We start from the raw sequence: 23,217 nt of genomic DNA, 5'->3' as shown, positions 1-23,217 counted from the left end.
ACGTGAGAAAGGACTCCTTCTCTTGGCCAATGAGTGTGGAGACCTGGGATCATACTATGGAACAGGGGCTGGTTTTAGCCAATGAGAATAAGCATCTCCTTGTCATGAGGGTGAACTCCCTTCTTATCCCAATGAGAACTGCGCTGCTGCCAATAGAGAAAAAAGGATGACTCAGAGAGCAGGCAGATAGCCATAGAAACGGCCAATAAAAAGCTCTCCAGAAGATCACGGGACGAGGGAAATGCGAAGTCCTGGCGGAACGTAAATGAGAGTCATGTTTTCTGACCAATCAATGTGAGCGGATGGTAAATTGCTCTGCCGCCATTAACCAATTAGAAAACGAATAGTTCGTAACCGGGCGAATCCCTCATCATGTGACTCACTCATCCACGCTGGTTTGCAGCCGTCCGCGGACATCTCCGTCACTGGTCACGTGACAGGAGAAGTCGGGAGTGAGGGGCGGGGCCGTCGGCTACGGAGGCCGAGAGGGACGCAGAGCAGGGTGGTTGCAGTCGCGCCAGGAGCAGCGATGGCTGCGGACGGTGAACGGTCCCCGCTGCTCCCCGTCGACTCCGGGGATGGAGGCGGCCTCGGCCCTGCAGGGTTGGTGGGCCCCGCGGGGCTCGTGTCGGGCCCCTCTTCGAACCCGCCCGGGAAGCCAAACCCGCCCCAGGGTGAGCCACGCCCCCTCATTAATATGCAAACGAGGCCGCTGGAAAGGGGGCTCCGGAGGAGCCGTCAAAGGAGGGTCGTCGGGGGAATGGGCCGGGAGAGCCTCCTGGGCGGGGGGCGCGGTGGTGGACCGCCCGGGGCGGGGCTTGTGCAGCGTGGGCACGGCTGTGCCCCGCCAGGAGGGTGCTACAGACCGCGGGGTGGGAGGGGATGGGTGCTCGCGCCGGCGTCAGGGTTCGGCGAATGAGTGGAGGGATGAAAGTTTGGGGAAGGAGGGTGAGGGCACATTTAGGCTTGGGAGTGTTGAGAGAACCAGCACATTAGAGATGTGGATTAGTCCGTGCAAGCTTGCAAAACCTGAGCACGAGCCTTTTCAAGATGCTGTGATGCATTGAATGGCATTTGGAGGCATTGATCCTAGCAAATATTTGTGCTTTCCCATATATGCTGCTTTGTTCTCCGCTGAAATGCTGCCTGCCCTTTCATAACCTCTTTGTTTCTCTTTGGTAAAAGCTGTCATTGCTTTGCCTGTATTGTTGTGATGCTGAGAATTTTGAGGAAATTTCTCCGGGTGCAGGGCTTTGGTGTTTATGTCTCTGTAAAGAAGAGGGATATTTTTCATTTTGCAATTCGCTCTCCTCCACTTTTTCTCCTAGCAGGCTGTCTAGCTGCTCCAGCTTCTTGGAAAGCCTCCTAGAGGACTTGGCCAGGACTTTCTGCCTCGGGTTTTCTGGCACTTCTGCCTGCTGAGTGCCTGAAAGCTGTATTTTTAGTTTTGCTTCATTTTTGTTAAAAGCCCTTTTAACAACAGCAACAAGCACAGAAAGAATAACAACTCTGTCAGCTTCCAGGCACTCGGCAGGCAGCAGCACTGGAGAGTCCCAAAGGAGGAAGCTTTCAAGCAGCTGGAGCAGCCAGAGAGATTGCAAGGACAGAACAGGGACTGAATGGTAAAGAATGCATGCACCTCTCAGCTGTCTCCTGACAGCAAAGTAAGCCACTGAAGCCCTGAAAAATGTCCATGGAATTCTCACTGCTTTCCACAATATTTGGCTGCAGTTTGTCTCCCCCTCCCACTGCCATTGAATGGTCAAAAATAAATAGATCAAACAAATCTACATAGTGTTGGTGTACTTTCACTCCTTTATCTACATTTTTCAGTGGTTTTTGGCTTAGGGTAGGACAGTGGTGAAAAAGATGACCAAGCAGAAGCTCATGGGGTGGTGGGAGGGCAGGCAGCTTGGAAGGGTTGGGGGCTGAAGCTCTGTTTCCATAAGTGTTCCCTCTCTCTCGTGCAAGGGTTTCCTTCCTTCGGTGGGGTCAACGATGCAGGCCAAGCGGCCGTGTTGCCCGGAGAGGATCCCCCACCCTACTCGCCCATGGCATCTCCAGAGAGTGGTAGCGCTCCCATGATCACTTGCCGGGTCTGCCAGAGCCCCATCAATGTGGAAGGCAAGATGCATCAGCATGTAGTGAAATGCAGTGTCTGCAACGAGGCCACGGTGAGCGCTGCTGGAAGGGCAGGCAGGGTGTGGGTGGCCGGGCCGTACGGTGCTATCCAGAGGGGAGCTTGGGGAAATGATGATGGAGAGGGTGAGCTGTGAGCCAGGAGGAGCTTCTGGGCTTCAGCCATGCCAAACCACCCCTGTAGACAAGCTGGGCAGCCTGAGGCATGCTGTTCTCTCTCTGCCTCATTTGCCCCATCGGCTCTCTGTGGTATAATTTCCGGTGATGGCAAAGCTATGGCTTTGTGTCAACCATTATGATAGTACATTGGGACCACCTGGAAAGATGGGGGAGGCCTGTTTTTCCAGGGTTGGTTCTGGAGACCCTGCTGAGCCGTGACATGTCAGCGTGACTTCCAACCCAGTGGAACCAGTGGTTTGATTTTGTGTATCGCAGCTTCCTAAAATGGACCTGAAGAGGAATTTTAGTGGGTAGCTGCATATATTTGATGATGATGATGACTTTAGCTGCAATTTTAAGGTTTCCCTGGGGTGGATATTTGGAGTTAATATCACTCCTGGTCTCTGGTTTGTGAAGTTTGTTTTTACAGTCTATTTCTAGATGCTAGAAACTGCCGTTTCTACCCTAAAAGGTGGCTGGCAAGTAATGTAAATAAATAACTTGCTGTAGCTGATGAATTTGCATTTCTTCAGCATGGGTCTCCTGGGAAAAGAAGGAAGTGAATCAAACATCTTTCCTCTCTCTTATAACACTGGAACTCAGGGTCATCTGGTGAAACTTACTAGCTGGACAAAAGTGAAATGCTGCTTCATACATCCTGCAGTTAAAGTGATGGCTCAGCCAAGTGCGAATCATTGCTTTATGGCTCAGTCCTATACATCGTTAGGCAAAAACAGACTTACAACTCTCAAAATGCCCCAGTTGGAATTATAGGCCTTTTTCTATCAAAACATTCATAGGATTGCCCCTTTTCTCTGGAGGAGGACCAGTCTGTGGATTGTTTGATAGCAATATGGGGGTTTTGGGGCCAGAGTACCCCTGAGATGGAGTTACTGGGGAGAACCAAATGTAGAGAGCTATTAGTCTTTTGGACTTGGTTGTGAGCTTCCTGGAGATGGTTGGCAACAATGGATAAATAAATGGTCACTGGGTTACCTGAACCATTTGGCCTGATCCACCAAGGCTTTGACAAGCTTGGCAGAGTAATGTGGGTCATAGGAATCCTTCCAGGATCCTTTAAAGTGGTCTGTCACCTTTACAGCTTAAAGCAGGGGTCTCAAACTCATGGCCCGCGGGCCAGTTACCGCGGTGGTGGAATACCTGATGCGGCCCAGCTTCACCCAGACTCTACTTGCAGCAGCCCCCAGGTAAGTTGAGTTTGAGACCCCTGGCTTAAAGGGATGTTGGATGGCCGTACCCATCTGTGACCTCAGTTCTGCCTGCCAGGTATCCAGTATGGCGGGGGGGGGGAATTAACTGCACCCGCACCCACCCCCTGTGACAGTGCTTGCAGTGGAGAGTAGCAGTGGCTTCTCTCAATCCAGTTCCTAGTAGATCTCAACTTGTGGTGGGTGTGAACCAAAGGGTTGTTGTAAAGCCTACTGTGATGATAATGCATATGTACTCCGTTAAATATGCAAAGTTAAATAACCCGTGGATGCAAAGTCTGGTTAAGTTGGGGACTATTCTCGGGGAACGCTAGCTTACCAGGTTTTGCTGTTCCCTGTTCATCTTTTTTAAGGCTTATGTTTACAGTGAATGTCAAAATCAAAGCCAAAACAAGAGGAAATAAAGTGAAAAAACATTTCAATGAGATTTAAGTAAATCTATTGCATACATGTTTATTAGATATCCTATCTGTGATGGATATAGTCTGTATATGAATATATTTAATAATACATTTGCTTATTCATTATAGCTAAAATAGCCCATTCAGAAAGAAAAGTTTGGCAAGACTTCCAGCCATAGAAATATTTGAGGTGGCTGTTTATTCGTTCAGTCCTGTAGCAAGAGTCTTTTAGCTGTCAAAAAGGCATGGATAAAAGGCATATATTATCCATCTATGTTGCCCTTGTTTTGATTTCCAAGGGACAACCAGATAAGAACACATGTCTCTAAAAATATTAAAGAGCTTTACATTATAAAAGTCCTCTGAATTATCACCACCTCCCAAAAGGAAGCCATTGGACATTGGTCAAACACAGAACAAGAGAAACTGTAGCCGCTTTGCATCTGCGGCAACTGCCTGATTTTATTAAGCCCTTGCTAAAGAAGTTGTGGCATCCAGTATATCCAAAACATCAGTTTTTGCTGAGTTAAATCTAACCTGTGTTATCCCACAGCATCTATACTTTGAAGTGATCCCTTCAGTCTGAAGAATTAGAGAGCACTCAGTCCGGGTGTACAAAATCTTACACAATACAACTCTTGGATGTTGCCTTCCTGCAGTAGTTGTAATCCTCATTTACGTACGCTGCAAGAGCTGAACTGATGCACTGGTCCCTGGGCGTCTTCCCAGGTTAGATGTGTTTACACACCCAGCTAAGTAGTGTTTCATTCTTTTTCCAGCATAGGTACCTGAGGTTAACTGGATGCTTAAAAAAAATCCTGGATAAACCTGTCTGACAGAAAGACCAGCACATTTATGGGTGTTTAGAACCACACCTTTGTGTTAAAGAACAAGACTATCAGGTGTTGAATTTGGGTTCATGCCTCACATTTATTATGGACTGAATAATTCTTTGCAGGGTGTCTTTCTCCCGGCCTTCCCTCTGCAAGATAATCAGCTCACAGAGTTCTCAAGGAAATGGCAGGCTTCTCTGCACCTTTCATACCACTTGCCACCAGTAATTGTTCTGCTCCCCTTGTGCCGGTATTGTCCAGTGTAGGTTCGAAGCCTGCCAGATGGAGAAGGGGCCTTGCAGGGTTGGATGCTAAAATAAGGCCCTGCATCCCAGATACCCCATGTGGCATCATGCTGAGTCCGTAGTGCTGGCAGTGCCCCCGTGGGTAATGCTGGTCCCACTTCAGGCTTCCTGGAAGTTGGTTCTTACGCAAAGTCAGACTGTGTTGATTTAGCCCAGCGTGGCCTACTCTTGAGTGGCAGCTCCTCTCAGGGACCTCTTGCAGAAAAAGGTCTCTCCTGCAACCTGCTACCGAGTCCTGCCAGCCAGGGATTGAACCGGGGACCTTCATGCGAAGTTTGGGTTTGCCACGGGGCTGTGGCCCATTTCTGAAAAGTTTATCCGGACTTTGAATCCAGAGCTTTTTGCACAAAAAGGAAGAATCATACCCTTTGACCAGAGTGAACCTTCAGGTGTTTGAGCGCATAGCTCCCACTGGGTCTCATCGCTTGCTATGCTCGTTAAGGCTAACAGCGGTTGGAGGTTAAACCACAAGGAGGGTGGCAAAGGCTAAACCAAATGACCCTGGGTGGTGAGGGGTGCTCATTTCAGAGCCTCCTTCCATATGTACTAAATAAAACCAATTCCAAAATCCCGGTTTAAAGTAAACTAGTATATCATAGGTCATAGCCTTGCCTCGTGCCAATTTGCTTTGTGCATCAGATTTTCTTGGTTATATAAGCCTTGCCTGCACGTATCCTCTGGGAAGCAGCACTGTCCAGAAATGCACCTTGATTCTTAGCTGTAGAAGGATGTGGCTGGTTTTGCATGAAACTGCAACTCACCCTGCAATTCAACTATGCACTATAGGCGGTTCTTGGAACGACCTGCAGTGAACTCGACTAATGAGCAGGTTCACCGCGAGCTGTTCTTTCCTTTCTTCTTGCTGTTCCAGCGGCCCCCGTTTGCCCCTTGCAGCACGACCCATCATGTCACCCCCGACTCACACGCATCACAAAAGTGCAGTTGGGGTTCAGAGGGGCACAAGAGCATGCTTATAGCTGTCGCTTGTCCATTTCAGCCGTCAGAAGGTTAACAGATGGACAAGGCCAGACTGCATAGAGGCAAAGTTGAAGACAGTTGACCACTGTCAGTTGGAAAGCACCTGCAAAGAGGAAAAAGTGGCAGGTGTGTGGCATTAAAACCTTCCTCTTTTTAATGTTGTTCTTTCCATTTCTGCTTTTGACGTGGCACTTTTTAATGCCGCCCACATTTCTGAACTTCCCCAAGTCTGCAGTAAGCCTTGAAAGGGGAGATCTTAAGGCCACCTCCTTTTTGCTGCACCGTTTTGGAGCTGTTGCTGTGATTTCTTGATAGCTAGCCAAAAAAAAAAAAAAAAAAAACCTTTGACAGCTGTCAAAGAAGGTGGCTGAATGGGGCAACACTGAGGGGGTAGTTCCTTTGATTTGCCCCATTAGATCACCTCTTAAGGGTTTCTTCTAACTCTCTTGGAAATTTGCACATTTTTCCGTTGCTGGGGAATATAGGAAGATGACAAGGTTGGGAAATAAATGGAAAATATAATGCCAGTTACCAATCCATTTACTTCATTTTTTTTCTTTTTGTGGGTGCTTTGCAATTGGCCACTGGGCAACTAATAGGCTAAGCTGAACAGTTGATAGCTGGATGCAATTGGCCACCTCACTCATATTGTTTGACAACTGGAGCTGGCAAGGGCATTGAGTGGACAGGACCCCATATGTGACAGTGGCAAGTGCACACCTCCAAAGACTGAGAGGGGGGATGCAAAGATATTTTTGCAAACATTTCTGGTGCAGAAGTACTTTAAAAATGGTGACAAACCAAGCGCAAGTGCCACTTGGGCATCGGTAGAGGGGCGGTCATTGCCCAGATCATGAAGCCTGGGGAGCGGGGTTTGCTTCTCTTCCTGAGCACCTCGCTAGTTGATCCCCCCGGAACCCACAATAAAATTGCCAGGGGCAAACAACATGTCAACCCATTGTGGGTGGAACAACCCCTAGAACAAGCCACGGGTTGTCAGGGTGGCTTGTTATCACAAAACAAGGTGACCTCTGGGAAGTGGTCTGGGCACAAATGACACAGCAACCCATCTTGTGGTTATTTACCCATGATGAGTTGCTGTGCCATGTGAATTCAGTCTATATATTGTATGTTCTTAACTTAAGGACAGAGTTTCTGTCTTGAATATAAAGTAATTCATTGGATTCCTCCATGCTTCAGTCCACTGTGCTTTTTCAATATCCCAAGTAATATATGCAGGTGTATTAGCATTCCTTCATCACTTTTCTTCTTGTAGTCCTTTTGAATTTGGTGGCATGGCTATTTGCTCCTTGCATAAAACACTTTGCAACTCTTTCCGTTTAGTTTGAGGTAAATCAGTGAACAATTTGACAGTGACCTGAGGCCATTTTTGATCCCCTCCACATCTGGAACAGCTGCACTGTACTTCTGTGTAACACTGGTCCTTGCTTCCCATGCAACTTTTTAAAGACCTTAGACTCAAATGTCTGGATGGTTACTCTAAAATCAGTAAGTGAGATTGCTCATTTTGTCTTTCTCACTTCCCCCACCCTAGGTCTTTCCCCACAGACCTCACTCAGCTGTTTGGGATCCTCTGTGAGGCATTCATGAAACCCTCACACACTGCCTTTCCTTTCCCAGCCCACCAAAGTCACAATTCCACAAGCTTTTCCTTCACTGATCTGACTTTTCATTTTCCTTGCAGAAGGCAACACTGCTTCTAAAAGCCTCATCTCACTTGGAATGGTTGGGGTGTCTGTGACACACGAGCAGCCTGAAGGAGCAGAACCATCATCTTGGACTGGCTTGTGCGTGCAGACCGGACCGTTTGCTCTGCTCTGCCTTCTGTGCTGCCTAGATGCCTGTTCTGACCATGGGGCTTCCAGTAATGGTATCCTTTCTCCCTTTTCTCTGCTCCAGCCAATCAAAAATGCCCCAGCGGGTAAAAAATACGTGAGGTGCCCCTGCAACTGCCTCTTGATCTGCAAGGTGACGTCACAGCGGATCGCCTGTCCTCGGACGTACTGGTAAGGGGATGGGCGGAGGGGCACTGTGACTGGGCGGTGGCCGCATTCCGCTGGACAGAGAATTGCCGCTTGCAAAAAGCCGAGCAACTCAAAAGGCACATGTTTGGAGTTAATAAGCCGATTAGGTCATGTCTGCAAACTTTGGGAGTGTTTAGCAGGGCAAATATTGTCAGAAAGCAGCTGAACACAGAGAAATAACTGTGTGGAAATACATGAAGCTGCGGCTGAAAAGAGGGAAATGGGAAGAGCGGCCCTTGCAGAATGCTGTGGTGCGTAAGCCAGGAGTGTCCTTGGGCAAGAGGGTCATACTTTGATACTGAAAGCAGTGGCGGTGTTGCTGGCCAGTGCGGTAGGACTGGGAGAGCAGGTCAAACCTGGGCCTGTTGGAGGACATTGTCTGCGTGGCAGATGGCGACAGTCTGTGCCAAGACTGGATCAGCAGCTGTATTGATCTGAAGGGCAAAGATCAATACAAAAATCTGCTTCGCGATTCAGGGGATTGCCTAGATCAGTAGTGGTGAAACCATGGCACGCGTGCCACAGCGGGCACGCAGAGACCTCTCTATTGGCACGCGAGCGAGGGCGCCCCAGCATTGCCCCAGCAGCCGAGCATTGGATAACAGCGGACACGGGGCCCATGCATATGCTCGGGAAAGAGTAGTGGCACCAGGCAATAACACCAAGAGCCGCGACTCATTAGCCATGACTCATCCAAGCTTTCGCATGGCTGCTCAGTGCGCTGCCAAGGACGGACGGACGGATATTTGCTTGGACTGGCTGTGAGTTGCTTTTTCTAAACTAAAACCTTGGTTTTCAGGTTTGATTGCAGTGTTGGCACATTGTGATAAGTAAGTGGGTTTTGGGTTGCAGTTTCGGCACTCAGTCTCTAAAAGGTTCACCATCACTGGGTTAGGGTTACAAAAATGTGCTGTCCCGGTATGATTTTGATGGCTGGGATGTCTTTAGAATGGGCAGAAATGATGAGCAGTGCAGAAAGAGCTACTCAAGGAAGGCTTTTTCAAAATCACCCTCTTTTCAATGGAACTTTAGCCCTGTATTAAGGTTAGGGGTGTGCACCAGGGTAGGGTTAGGGTTAGAAAAACGAGGTGTCCTGGAATGATTTTGATGGTTGGAATGTGTTTAGAATGGGCAGAAATGATGAGCTGCGCAGAAAAAGCTACTCAAGGAAGGCTTTTTCAAAATCTCCCTCTTTTCTATGGAACTTTAGCCCCCTATTAGGGTCAGTGGAGTGCACCAGGGTCGGGTTAGGCCAGTGGTGGCGAACCCATGGCACGCATTCCAGTGTGCCTGCAGAGCCCTCTTTGTTGGCATGTGAGCCAAGTCACCCCAGCATCACCCTACAGCCGAGCATCGGATAACAGCGCATACAGGGGTCATGCGCATGCTCGGAAAGGAGTAGTGGCGCCAGGCCATGATGTCACGTGCCGAGACTCATTAGCTGTGTCTCATCCAAGTTTTCGCCTGGCTGGTCAGTACGCTGCCAAGGATGGATGGATGGATGGATGGATATTTGCTTGGATTGGCTGTGAGTTGTTTTTTCTAAACTTAAACCTCAGTATTTAAGTTTGAGTGCAGTGTTGGCACTTTGCGATAAATAAGTGGGTTTTGGGTTGCAGTTTCGGCACTCGGTCTGTAAAAGGCTCGCCATCAGTGGCCTTGATGAAGCAAGCCCGCTTATGTGGAAGAATGACCAAGTGTACGGATCACAAAATTGAAGGAAACAAAATAAAAAAAATGAAAAAGAAGGCTCACCCTTTGGTTGCTTGTGGCCATATTGGTTCCCTGGTATGTCATGCATGCTCTGTGCCCCTCCAAAGTTGTCTGGGTGAGTGGTTCCTCCATCAGAGCTTCTCCCCAAGGACACAGCACAGGAAAAAGTTCTCTGCAGGGATATTTTATAGGCCTCTTTCCCTGCTTCAGAGGGTGTAAGAAAGACACAGGCTGACCCACTTCTTGTCCTGGGAGATCTAAACACACGAGCATGTGTATGTGTGTGTACAAAGCTGTTTGTAATGAGGACACAGTCCACAGCCAGCAGCTTCATTTCTCACAGCCAAGCAGCCCTTACCGAATTATCTAAGGGATATGACCAGGGAAGGCAGCTTCAAGGTCGTTATCTCTGGTGTTCTTCCTAACGGATGCAAGCTAAGGCCGTACGTAAGGCATGTGCAGGCCTGGGAGACTCCATCCTGCGTCCTGAATGCTGTGAAAGTGTCATATCTGTTAATAACCCCCTGACATTCTTGCAGTGTAGTCCACTCAGCACAGCAACCCAGTGGAGAGTGTCCAGGCTTCGCTGGCTGGAAGAGGCTCACAGGCAGAGTCATCTAACGTGGTTTTGCTTTCTTCCCAGCAAGAGGGTTATTAACCTGGGCCCGGTGCACCCTGGGCCTCGGAGTCCTGAGCCCCAGCCCGTTGGTGTGCGCGTCAACTGTGGGCACTGCAAGAACAACTTCCTGGTAAGGGTTTTTTTTGTGGGGGGAGGGGCGAAGGTGACGAGAAGGGGGCAGTTCTTGTTTCCCACTGTGGGTGATGTTTGATGTTTGGACAATTGCTGCCGGGCGGTGCCTCTGGACCTGAAATGTCTGTTCTTCTGAGGTCACCTCCAGAACATTGTCCTGTGGCAAACTGCTCACTGAGAGCAGTTTAGCAGGTGACGTGTCAGACTAAAATCAAGGAGGGCACACAGGGTCAAAGGTGAGCTTCACGGATCACTCAGTCCGGCGTACCCTGCAGGATTGTTGTGAACCTGAAGAGAGGAGCTGAAATATACATGCTTTGAACTGGAGAAGGGGCCAGATAAAAGTGTAATTAATCACTTAATTGGCCTACATGTGGCAGCTAAGAGGTGAGAAGATCCTTGTTGCCTTTCAGCCTTCTTTCTGAGATGGTTACGCTGTGATGTCACCCATCTGTGGCTTTAGGGGAATTCAATTTACTTGATAGTCAGGCACATCTGGGGCTGGGGAAAGGATCCTTCCTCTAGGCCTGGCTTTCCTTCATCCTTTCTCTCCCTCTCTTCCTCCAGTGGACAGAATTCACAGACCGCACCTTAGCCCGATGTCCGCACTGCCGTAAAGTGTAAGTGATCTTGCTCCTCCTTAACCAGAAAGGCTGCCCTGGGATTTGCCCAGGGAGGCAGCACAAACAGAGGAACCGAGGGTCTGAGACGCTGCCTTGGGCGTGCCCTGCACTAGTTGCTGGGTTGGTGCAGGAGGGAGGAGGATGCTAGCTCTGCTTCTCCAGCCCAGATAAAAGGATGTGGGTCCCATGGGTTGCTGCCGCCGGAGTCTGAGTGGCCAGGGCCATGATCCACTACCTCCCCGAGAGCTCATTCCTCCCTTGACCCCCGGGAGTAGAGGCACTGCAGCGGGGTGGATCTGAAAGAGTCTGATGGACTTCTGCTGTCCTCCTTCCTCCCACAGCTCCTCCATTGGGCGCCGCTACCCCCGAAAGAGATGCTTCTGCTGCTTCCTGTTAGGTGTCCTAATGGCTGTGACAGCAACGGGGCTTGCGGTGAGTATGCGCGGGGCATGGGGGGGGGGAGTCACAGTCCAGGCATTGGCACCCGCCGCCTGGCCTTGGAGCACTTGGGTTCTTCCCCTCCCAGGCCAAAAGAGCTAGAATCTGTGCAAAGGTCTAAAGCTAGCGCTGCACACCCTCGCTCAGTCCACGGAGGGCTTAACAGCCCTGCCTCTTTTAGCGTGCAGCTGCTCCTTCCAATAACTGAGAGATTTTTGCCATTTTAACAGCGAGGAGAACGGTTGGGAGAACAGGGCGAGCAGGCATGGCCATCTGGGATGCTTGAAGGGCCGGATTTGGCCTCTGGCCCAGGGGTTCTGCATCCCTGTGCTAGAGCAACATCACTCTGCATCCTTCTGGTCTTGTGGTTGTGCACATTTTGAGGCTGTCGGTCCCTCCAAACTTTTTCTGTATGAGTACAACAGCCGCATCCCACAGCTGGCTGGGTATTGGGGCTGGGGGCACAGACAGCAGGGTTAAGTTTACATTTGGATCTCTGGATTCCAAATCCACTTTAATCCGTTTGCAAGCTGCTGTTTTCTCATTACAACAAACTCCCTATCAGGAAACAGAATAAACAGAATAACTTTTCTGGGTTTCACAAGCTTTTTATGAGCAGAGTATGGCTTTAGAACTTCTCTCTAAATTCTTCTCTGTATGGTTTGTGGTACCCCCTGCAGAAACAAATAGAATTATGCCGCTGCCTCAGATTTATTTATTTATTTTTTAAGAGAAGGTAGAAATTGCAATCCAGCCTTCTGGAAGGTGTCAGGTGGAAGGCAGCTACATGCAAATAGAAAAGTTTTCTTTCCAGCTGCTGTTGAGTTTCCCTTCAAAGGCCACACTGCCGGGGAATGCTGGGGAGTGCCATCTGGGACGTCTGGGAGGCACCGGGTTGGAAGTTCCCGTCGACCACGAGATGGGTCTGCTCGGCATCGGGATGTGTTTAGCACTGCCCAGTGAGCGACCTGCTTCATTTATCCCTGGGTGGTTCCTCCTCCTCCTCTTTTGCAGCAACTGCCCTAAGCAACTTTCACAGCCATGCAGGTGTACAGGGAGACATCCCCGCGTGCTGACGCCTCTCTCCTCCTGTCTCTTTAGTTCGGCACCTGGAAGAAAGCTCAGCAGTACGGTGGCATCTACGCAGCTTGGGCGCTCGTGATCTTTTTGGCTTTGGTCTGCCTTGGCAGAGCGACGTACTGGGCCTGCATGAGGGTCAGCCACCCCGTCCAGAACTTCTCCTGAGCGCCCCCGCAGTTCCAGCTGCTGCTGCTCCCAGCACATCACATGCCAAGACCTAGCCCTGCCTGCCCCCCGTTTTTTTTTTCTTGTGTCTCCACTTCAGGGCTGGCACCGTCCGTGCCCCTTTCCCACTGTGCCAAGCATCCCACGTTGTCATCTCCACGGCTGCTGCAGTCCCTGCCTGCGAGGTGGGCCGGGGTGGCGTTGAAACCTACCGGCTGGGATCCCAAAGAACTCTGAACGCGGAAACCGGGGGCTACCCCAGTGCTGGCAGAGCTCCTGCTGAAGCGCAGAGGCAGCAAAAACCCGACGGGACCAATTCCAAGAGGAGCTTGGGTGTGCCTGGTTGTACTGGGGCCAAGAAATCGGTGCTGGTTTGTGGCTTAGTGCTTCTTTCCTGGGGGAGACGTGGAAACCACGGTGACTGTGCTGGGGTCTGTGCACAACAGGGGACAGGAGGTACAAGACAGGTGCTTAGCTGGAGAGGGGTCAGTCCCAAATGGAAATCCCTACTGTGATGAGCTTGACTCTTTGTGGATACACTACAATGATTCAGCTGGGATACTTGACAAGGTGATGCCGTACGATTTGTTAGCGGTTCCTACTTCTACGTTCCTGGCCGGAGCTGAAGGCAAAATGAGCTCCAAGGGCTCACCGCTGCATCGATTCGTTCTCTTCTCAGTTTCTTGCACATGCTTTGTGATTTGAGGCAGCTGTCGAGATGGCTGAAGCTTTGCGAGTTGAGGCATCTTGTACATTCCTTCCATGGTGAGTTGGAGCAAGACGTGTCGGAAATTAACATACCGTTTGCTGGTTCTTAGAGAACGCCGTCACTTGACTGCCCGTAACCATGCACTGTGACCTCTGGCGCTCTGACTCCTCTCCCAGTTCTGGGTTTCTCCCATCCAAAAAACTCTTGCCACTTAACGCGTATGGAGTTGACCTCTGTGTCCCATCCCACCTGTTCCGTGACCAGCAACTGTCCCAAAATCCAAAAGAATCCAAGGTTCTCTGAGAACTTTTCTCTCCAGGGACTTTTTTGTTTGCTTTTATTTCCCTCTGTCCTCCTTTCTTTGCCAGGTCCCTGGTGAAGGAACCTTCCCTTGCACCCAGCAAAAACCAAAATTTTTCTTAGACATTTGGATGAGGGACCAATGCCACTGATTTGGACATGCCTTGAAATCCACTGTGCCCTGAGACTGCTGAGCTTAAACCCACATATGCTGGGGTTGAATTTCCTTTCCCTTCCCTGTCGGTGGTTTGACACTGGACAACCAAGCCCTTTCCACTCTCAAATTGTCAACTTGTCTGTGCCTGGCTTCTACAACTTGGAACCCTCCAAATCTGTTGGACTACAGCTCCTATCACCCCCAGTGATGGGAGTTGTACTCAGCATGCCAGGAGGAAGGCCAGGTTGGGGAAAAAGTCTGCTTTTCCTTTCCAGCTTGATTTTGGCCTTCATTTTAGTCTCTGCTGTTTTTTTCCTTCCTCCTCCCCTGGAGATGCTACATGGTTTAAACCTGTCCTTTGCCTCAACCATTTGAAGTCTGCGTGAGATGCTTACGGTACAGAAACTCGCCTCTGCTGTAAGGTGCATAAGGAGGGGCATCCTGGCAGGAAGTATGCTGGTGACTGGAAATCTCTCTTCACAGCCTTTCCTATAAGTCTGTCTGGGCCTTTATCAGTGGGGTGGCAAGCCCTCAGCTTCAGCCCCTGCCTCTACTTCTTTCTGAACCCCCTGGCTTTGAGCTTGTAGCCTCGAATGTGTTGCAGCTGCAGCTTGTATATAAAGATGCTCTGTGTGTAAATAGCGCTATTTAAACTCCCTCTCCCCTGTGGTGGCTTGCCTGCCTGCCTGCCTGTGTCCTTTGGCCTGGGTGCCTGTACTTTCTCCTGTCTCCCCCCTTTCTTCAGTCATAATGAAACGTGTCTGCTACCTTCTTCCTTTTCCCCACAGCCAAAGGAGGAACAAAGAAATGACTGGCTGGTTGTAAATAAAGTAGATATTCCATACACTGACCCGAGTTTTTGGGGGACGAGATAACGTCATGATTTTTGTTTTGCAGTGTGCCTTGGGTCTTACTACAGAAATGACACCTGTACATTCTACACAGGTCACATCCCTTTCTAAACTGTCTCAATAGGTTTCGGGCACTTGTGACTTCATCCTTTTCCCACTGAATATCTTGTTCTCTTCACTCCTCAGAGTCTGATGTGGGGCTATTTTGGGGGGCCTGGGGTAGAAGATCTAATTGATATCCCTCTAGTCTGCCTATTTCGAACTGCTGGTCTTCCTAGCCCAGCACTGGCTGGGAGCAGCTGCTGTGTGAGGCGCTCTCACACAGAAGTGCCACCTTTTAACCCCCCGCATGCCAGTCACTGTTCTGTCCCCCAGTGCCTGCTCTCCTCGAGGATGGGGTCACAGTCCGTTCAGGAGCGCTGGCACAGACTGCTTGCGGTTTGGTTCCCTGCATCTGCTGCTTGATGTGAATCCCTCTTCCTTCTGCAGCCATGGCTTGGGAAGGAGGTGATTTGGAGAGAGAGGCCACCAGGGACCCCTCCTGACTGGGAGCAGGGCCAAGTGTTTAAAATGCATCTGGGGGAGCTCCTTAAGGAGTTGCACTGTGGCGAGTATCGCAGAGACCAATCTGCTTTGCCGGGGAATTTTCAGCCTCCTGCCAAAGGAATTGCAGTATCTTGCAGCAAGTTGATGGCTCAGCGGAGAAGGAAGTAGCAGTTGGGCAACGGGGAGCTCTCCTGAGCCACACCGAGGATGTGCGAATGGGTGCAGAAGCCTGCCTTGTGCATTCCAAAGACGATTCTGGGTCAGGCTTTTTCATGAAGCTTAGTCCAGAGAAACGAGCAAGGCATCCTAGTCCTTTCGGCAGCAGCGATTCCCACTGCTGCCCTGCCCCACCCCACCCCACCCCACCCCACCCCACCCCTATAGTGCCTATTTTGCCTGAGTCCAGTGATGTTAGAGGGAAGGCAACATGCCAAGAGCTGGCAGAATGGCAGCTTAACACACCTCGAAGGCACCAGGCTGGGTGGAACTCCTTGTAGGAGAGACTCACCTGAAAGGAAGCCAAACCCAAATTCCTGGTGGAGAGAACAGTTTTGCTTCACCCAAGGAGAGACTAGCATCTTAAAGCAGGCTTGTGGTGCAGTCCTGTGAACACTTCCGGGATGCAGCGGAGGTGGCGCCCAGCTATTCAAGAGGATAGGTAAGCATTAGAGTGAAGAAGCAGGTGCTTTCGAGAAGACCAGCCCGACTTCAATGCACAGTGGAGCGTGAAAGGAAGTAGCCCTAAATGCTCTGATTTTCCGGGCAGTAGGGAAATCATCTTTCTGAGAAGCTGAGTTAACCTCCTTCACAGGGTCACTATGAGGATTCAACGGGCATGGAAGAAACTGCTTGGCCTCCTGGCCACTTAAGAGTAGATTTTTAAAACAATATAGAGTCCTGCTGAAAGTCTAGTGGCTCTGCACCGAGAATGAAGTTCTTCAAGAAAAAAACATCAGTGTTCTCGAGAGTATTTTTTTAAAAGGGAAGTTTAATGTACTTACTAAATGGTTACAACTCGGAGGACCACAGCTTTGAAAGAGCAGAAAGCAGGGACAGGGCAGAGTGTGGAAGGAGGAAGGCTGATTCAAAGGAGAAATGGTTGCTTGGAGGAGAAAAGCGGGCAAGATGGACAGTTACAGGGGTATCAGGCAGGGTTGGAAGAAGAGGGCACACACCTTTCCCCTAAAATCCCCCTTTTGAGAACACCCGTGCATAGAGTTGCCAGCAGCGAACCGGAAACCCCACCTGTTTTAACAGCCCCGACGGCAAGGAAAGAAAGGGGGAGCAATATGGCTTGTCTACATGGGTCTGTTCTACTCTGGAATGAAACTCGCTTGCTGGAACAGGCTGGGGAGAGCGGGGGGGACAAGCTATTTTGCTAGCCCAGACTGGCCTTGGAAAATCGCAAGAGGCGATTTCTCGTGTCAGAAGCTGGCTATGTTGCACCAACTGTTCCCTACAAAGGGGGCAAAACACAAATTCCAACCCCTCCCCTAAAGGCACATGCCAGCGACATGCCTGCCCCTATGTTTGCATACGGTAGAAAAGAGATGTCACGTTTCCTCCAGCCACCTCTGACCACCCCCAAAGGTGGCCATGGGGTGGGGCGGCGGAAAGACCACCCTCCCTCCCTCCCCGTGTGCCACATCACACGGCCATGTACAGGGTGATGGGACAGTGGTCGCTCCCCAGGGCCGTGGAGCGGATCTTGCTGTCGCAGAGGCTGTCCAGCAGATCCTGGGAGACCACGAAGTAGTCAAGGCGCCAGCCCACGTTCTTGGCCCGGGCGTTCATCATGTAGGTCCAGAAGGTGTAGGCGTAGGCCGTGTCGGGGTACAGGTGCCGGAAGGTGTCGACGAAGCCGGCTTCCAGCAGCTTGCTGAAGCCGGCGCGCTCCTCGGGGGTGAAGCCCGCGTTCTTCTTGTTGCCCTTGGGGTTCTTCAGGTCGATCTCTCCATGTGCCACGTTGAGGTCGCCGCACAGGATGAGGGGCTTGCGGGCGGCCAAGCCTTGCAGGTAAGAGCGGAAGGCCGTGTCCCAGCGCTGGCGGTACTCCAGGCGCACCAGCCCCCGGCCGGCGTTGGGCACGTAGGCCGTCACCAGGAAGTAGGAGGGGAACTCGGCCGTGATCACACGGCCCTCCTTGTCATGCTCCTCCTCCCCTGTGGGGGGAAGAAAACCGACAACGGGATCAGGAACTGGTCCCAGGACATGGGTGAGAAGGTTGTTTCGGCTTCTTTTTCAGGATTTGCCAGCGTTTGCAACGTTCTCCATATTTGGGGCAAAAAGCTTGAGACTAAAATAAAATCCAGCATGGGAGGCATGGAACGCTCTGTCAATCCAGACTTGGAGCTTTTAGTCAAGAAGGCTGTGGGATCTATTGCTTCCACTTCTTTGCTGATAATTTCTAAACCTTAATAGCTACAGGCTGGGAGGGGCCAGCATGGCCCCCTCCCTCCTGGAAATAGTTGTATGTTCTGAATGTGGGCAATCCATACACAAATTTCTTTTGAGTTCATTTTTAACAAGAATGCTCCAACACTTGCAAACAGGAGACATCTTAATGTCAGATCTTAACATTTCAAATGCTGGAGAAAGTGAAGTTTAACACCTCTCCCACTGCCCAGTTACAGTTCCAAATCTGAGTTGCCCCCTCCCCAGTTTGCATGTCACAGATATCAGCCACGAGCAAGGCTGTCCCCACCTTCAACAGAAGCGATCTGGCTCAGTTCCACACTGTTCCCACCAACCCATCATTTCCACAGGAAAAAGCTGCGCTCTTGCCAGAAATGACTTTCCGGGCAGCCTCCATTCACTAACTTTGGCACAAACACTACACAGCCCTCTAGCCAAACTCGCCCACTCACATACCCAAGGCCTGCCCAAGTAGAGCGGTTGTGTTTGCTGGTACGAAGAGGAGGTAAACAGAGCCTTCCTTGGCAATGAGATCCACCACCAGAAGGGCCGCTGACCAAGCCGCCTTTGTGTTTCCGCTGGCCAAGTCAGCCATCTCGAAGAAGGGCCCTTTGTGAGAGCCGGCTCAGTGGGAGCATGTGGCCCTTCAGCCAGCCTGCCCCCAGGCCGAGTTGCACTGTGCAGAGCAGATCAGAAGCCCGGGAAAGTGGCACCAGCAGTGGGGATTGGGAGTCCTTACCGATGCCGTACGCCACATGGTCGGGCTTGCGCTTCGAGAGCAGGGCCACACCGCTGTAGCCTTCCTTGTCGTCAGAGCAGGCCCAGTACTTGTGGGGGTATTCAGCCAGGTCCCGGATTTCTGCAGGAAGCTGCTTTTCTGCACACTTGGTTTCCTGAAGGCAGAGGACATCGGGGTTCTCCTCGGACAACCACTGCAGGGAGATACGACTTTGGATCAGGCCCTCTCACTCGTTGCAAATCAGAAAAACGGGATGTCGGCATTTACTGCAGGACAAACAGCACAAAGCTGATAGAAGTTAATTTGGTCTGTTGGCAGAAGTGGCCAAAGGTATACCGTGCACGGCCTGGCGGTTAGGGTGTTGGGAAAAGACCATGGAGACCTGGGTTCAACTCTTCCCCTGCTACAGAGCTCCCTGGTGGCAGGTTGCTGAGGTGAAGGTAGAAAACTCTTTGCTTGCTTAGCAGCCTTCCCTCAAGCCCCTGACGGCAGCTGATAATTAGAAAACAAAGGCTCAGGCTGGGAAATGTACAACTCAAAAGGGAACCAGAAGGGAAGACAAGAAGCAAACGCAGGTTCCAGCTCTCATGTTACACAATCCACTAAATCAACAGCGAGCACCGCACAGTAGCTGAGAACCTGCTCTGCCTGCAAAAGGTCTCTGGTTCGCTCCCCGGCATCTCCAGACAGGGCTGGGAAAGGTTTGCCTCCCGAGGCCACAAGGAAGTACCGCCACTTCATTCAGATGGACCACAGCGAGACAGACTAGTCATCTGCCCAGTAGAGAAAGCCCAGTGCCCACGTTCCTGTGTTCCTGCTGAGAAAGGGAAGGAGCAAGGGGCAGCTGGTCACAGGCACGGCGGCACTGGGGGTGAGGTGCACCCACGGCCAGCTTCAGAATCTGTCTAATCCCTTGGAAAGCCACCAGGAGTGGGTCACGCCAGCTATCGCCCTGGAGCCCCCAGAGCTGACTGTGACAGTCCCCCCCGAGCTGTGTGCAGCCCCAGATGTACAGTGTTCCTTTCCTCCATGGCATTAGTCTTCTAATTGCTCAGCAGGTTGCCATAATGAAGTAAAACGTGAGATCACATAGCTGTAAACTCAAAGCCGACGTGATGGACTCTCCCCATGCCCAGTCATCACAGCCATGGTGGGAGTTCCAGTCCAACGCAGACGGAAGGGCCCAGGACTGGAACGAGTGCTGCAGAAAATGAAGGGGGTGGGCGGCTCTAGGTCCGGCATAGCTACCCCCAAGTGCCTGCTGAAGCTATCCAGGTATGGCAGCGATTCTCTCAACATGGAAGAGCTAAGCTAAAGCACCTGTGAATTTTTGGTTTAAAAGCAGGGGGAAGACTGCAAAGTGATGCACAGCAGGGGAAAAGGGGAGACGGCCAACGGCTTTCCCCATCTTCTCATCCCAAGAAATTGACTAGTCTGCAAATTCAGGATAAATGAATGGAAGGCTTTCTTTCCATTGCTCGTACAACTGGAGTCTGAAGCTCACAGCCTCCAGAAATGGCAAGCGCTTCTAAGAAGGCTTTGAAAAGGAAAGAAACAAAGGGGAGCAGGCCAACGTACTGCATTTGCAGTTCTATTTCTAGTCAACTTATCCCACAGGTGGCATAATTTCACCTTCAGAACAACCCTGTGATGGAGGCTCAGCTGCAAGAGGGCGATTGTCTCAAAGATCCCCTTTGAACTGCCTGAAAAAGTGGGGGTTTGAATCTGCTTCTTCCAGAAGGGGATTTCTCTGGCCTAAGGGCCAAATCCAGCTGCAGCTTTACTCCAGCTAAACTCCTTTGGTGCTTTCTGATCTCTTTTGCTTTTTTAAAAATCATGTCAAAATTCTGCTGCTAAGGCTTAGCCACTGATCCACTAAAATATGCCTGGCTTTTTGACTAACCATACCACTACAGGAACTCCTAAATGGAATTGATCCTTGCCTGCCACTGAAAATGTATATTTAATTTATATTGTTTTATAGGATTCTATTTATTTATGGTTGTGAGCCGCCCCAAGGCTTCGGCGAATGGGGTGGCACAGAAGTTCCCCTAATAATAATAAATAATAATAAAATGGCCCACTTCTTCTGGAACACAGAACGTGCCCCTTGCGCTTGATGAGGGACAACCGCCTTGTCCAATACTCTGACTGCTGTGCTACACACGTAGCTCCAAAGGCTAAACAGAGCCTCCATGTTTCAAGACAGTGTATCTCTGAAGATGAGCTGCTAAGGGTGGGAAGCAACTATTGCATCCTGGTTGGAACAACTGACTGGCCGTTTCAGAATCAGTGGTGCTGGTTACCTCCAGGCCTTTCTTCTTGAACCAGGCTCGGATCCCATCTACGTTCCAGGAAGTGACCTTCAATGTGTATTTCTTGCCGCTAGGAGAGGTGAGTTTATCAGGAGGATCCTGATACATGATCGGGCCATCAGCTTCCTTCCCGGCTTTTGTTTCACCTTTCTTAGCCTTCTTGGGCTCTGGTTCTAACAGAAAGAAAGACAGCACGCACGTGAAAATGCAGGATCAGTAGCAAAAGCCTTTTCCAAGTCAGAGAATGACGTTCTGTGTAGGCATGTAAGTGGCTTCCCCCTGGTGAGGCAGAGTGATCCACATCCAACCAGGAAGCAAGGTTAATAAGACATGAATATAATCTTCTGTCGCTTCCACATAGCCTGAAGTGCCTGATCCTGCCAGATCCTGCCATCTTGGAAGCTAAGCAGAGGTGGGCCTGGTTGAAATCTGGATAGGGGACCTTAAATGTTCTGAACCACCCAGAGAGCTTTGGCTACAGGCAGTATAGATATGTAACAACAACAACAACAGTCTACTTCTTTGACTTAAATAGGTTTGCTAGGCTGATTAAGGGTGACTTTAGGGAAGGGAGAGAGAGGTAGCAAAGGCAACGATGTCCAGCAGAGAGGAGAACTCAGTAGGTGGAAGGAGGCACAACAGCTTAACATGTGGATGCTCTCAGTCCCCAGTTGATTCCACCATTTTCGGCATGCCTGAGACACTCACCTGCTGCTTCCTTCTCCTCTGGGATGGCTCCATCTTCTTTCTTCTTCCCTCGCTTGGGCATCTCAAGTCCCCACCTGGGTGCTACCCTAAGCAGCTGGTAGGTCGGGATTGCAGGCCGCAGGCTCCTGAGCAGCAACGTCTCCTGGGGAGGGAGAAGTATGACTGCAATCACCTGCACCCCATCCCATAATATCCCATTCAAGGACGACTGCCCTGGCAGTATCACAGAAAACAGCATCTGCACCCACCTTCCCGTTCCATAAAAGCAGCCTCCGACCTTCCCCAGCTCTGCACCCTCCTGATGCGTTGGACTGCAATTCCAAGACCGTTGGCTATGTTGGCTGGGAATGATGGGTGTTGCAATCCAAAACATCTGGAGGGGGGCAGTTTAGGGATAGCCAACCTGCTCCTTCCTGTACCAACTCTGGGACCCCTGCAGGTGTGACTGTAATTTCCTGATCAGAATTCCCCTTCCTGAGCTATATAAAACTTCCATTATCAAACCTGAAGTAAGATGAGACCACTGCCAAAATCTGCTCCTGATATCAATCCTGGCAGGTGGTGAGCCCTTAGGGAAAGGGGTCTTTCCCTGCCTCATCCTCCACGGGTTGAACAATTGACCACTACCCTTAAAAGCCTTTCCTAAAGAAACGGTTCCACAAGAAAGGGCCACTTCCTCAGTGCAGAAGCAAAGCGCATGAGATAGTGGCATGTGTAAAAAGCGTGCAATCCGATGCATGTTTTCAGAACGAGTCCAGCATCCCTCCACATTTCCCAGCCAGCCATGTTGGCTGAGGAATGCTGGGAACTGTAGGACTTTTTTCCTCTTGAAACACGCACGAGATTCTGCCTTACATATCCTGGCTCATCACAAACCGAATGTATTCGTGGTTTGTGATTTTTGGGAATTGGCTAGGGGGAGGTATAAAAATGAAATTAATGGTAATTAATTATAATGAACCAACGCACCACACTTCGTGCTGAGCACCCCCCTCGATCATTTGCCCCGCATCCGCGCCAGCTAATCTACGGATCCATCGCTTTTGGGAATAAAATCCGGCTGTTGCTTTCCCTCTGAATCATGCCGAGTGAGGGGCGTCGCCAGCCCGCCCAATGCCTGCCTGCCGCGCAAAGTCGTTTTCTGGGGGTGGGGGAAGAAGAGTGGCAGCGCTAAGCTGCAATCACGGGCCGAGGCTGCTCCTGTGGAATTTCTGCCTGCCGCGCAACTTTTAAAGGCGCCGGAGGGGGAGGGGGGAGGGCAAAAAGGAAGAGACGCAACCTCATCTCGCGCTCCGTTCTGCACAGATGGAAGGCCAAGAGCTCCTTTCATCTTTGCACTCGTAACTCAATTAAAAAAAGAGCGAGCGGGCCATCTCGCCTGAAGCTGTTTTGCTGCTGCCGCCGCCGCCGCCCTTACCGCAGCACGCCGCTAACGCGCCCTGGAGACAATGACGGAGGCTCCGGAATTCACCCACGAGCAGAATAGAATGGAGAGAGAAAGAAGCACGTGGAGTGGATTTGTGTCACGTGGTGCGGGTGGGCGGGGCGAGGTGACTGATCACGTGCAGAGGGAGGGCCCTACGTTAAAGTTGCAGGGAGAACATGTTGCGGTTTCCGG

The 23,217-nt window shown here is 50.7% G+C and overlaps 2 protein-coding genes across 2 annotated transcripts; one reads left to right on the top strand and one right to left on the bottom strand.

Moving 5' to 3' along the window:
- Positions 1 to 494: 494 nt before the first annotated feature.
- On the top strand, positions 495 to 14,869 carry PIP4P1 (phosphatidylinositol-4,5-bisphosphate 4-phosphatase 1). The gene is made up of 7 exons (XM_044422406.1): positions 495 to 674; positions 1,972 to 2,174; positions 7,965 to 8,071; positions 10,446 to 10,551; positions 11,121 to 11,173; positions 11,518 to 11,608; positions 12,716 to 14,869. Exons 1-7 carry the CDS (start codon positions 530 to 532, stop codon positions 12,857 to 12,859), a joined length of 849 nt encoding a protein of 282 aa, XP_044278341.1. The 5' UTR covers positions 495 to 529; the 3' UTR covers positions 12,860 to 14,869.
- Positions 14,870 to 16,198: 1,329 nt separating this feature from the next.
- On the bottom strand, positions 16,199 to 23,106 carry APEX1 (apurinic/apyrimidinic endodeoxyribonuclease 1). Its single transcript, XM_044422411.1, has 5 exons — positions 23,017 to 23,106; positions 21,600 to 21,741; positions 20,883 to 21,064; positions 18,577 to 18,769; positions 16,199 to 17,584 (listed from the first exon to the last, which is right to left on the bottom strand). The coding sequence occupies exons 2-5, from the start codon at positions 21,658 to 21,660 to the stop codon at positions 17,070 to 17,072; spliced, it is 951 nt and encodes a 316-aa protein (XP_044278346.1). The 5' UTR covers positions 21,661 to 21,741; positions 23,017 to 23,106; the 3' UTR covers positions 16,199 to 17,069.
- Positions 23,107 to 23,217: the final 111 nt, after the last annotated feature.

This window comes from Varanus komodoensis, unplaced genomic scaffold (genome assembly GCF_004798865.1).
Source record: "Varanus komodoensis strain SLA01 unplaced genomic scaffold, ASM479886v1 scaffold126, whole genome shotgun sequence".
Classification (NCBI taxonomy): Eukaryota; Metazoa; Chordata; class Lepidosauria; order Squamata; family Varanidae; genus Varanus; species Varanus komodoensis.
The sequence above is the reverse complement of the archived record's forward strand: the minus strand, read 5'-3'. Positions and strand labels throughout refer to the sequence as shown.

Coding starts and splice junctions, on each gene's coding strand:
- PIP4P1 (XM_044422406.1), top strand. CDS start 530: ATGGCTGCGGACGGTGAACGGTCCCCGCTGCTCCCCGTCGACTCCGGG. Junction 10,552..11,120: donor ACTGCAAGAACAACTTCCTG/GTAAGGGTTTTT, acceptor CTCTTCCTCCAG/TGGACAGAATTCACAGACCG. Junction 11,174..11,517: donor TGTCCGCACTGCCGTAAAGT/GTAAGTGATCTT, acceptor TTCCTCCCACAG/CTCCTCCATTGGGCGCCGCT.
- APEX1 (XM_044422411.1), bottom strand. CDS start 21,660: ATGCCCAAGCGAGGGAAGAAGAAAGAAGATGGAGCCATCCCAGAGGAG. Junction 18,770..20,882: donor TCAAGAAGAAAGGCCTGGAG/GTAACCAGCACC, acceptor ATCTCCCTGCAG/TGGTTGTCCGAGGAGAACCC. Junction 17,585..18,576: donor CCATGTGGCGTACGGCATCG/GTAAGGACTCCC, acceptor TTCCCCCCACAG/GGGAGGAGGAGCATGACAAG.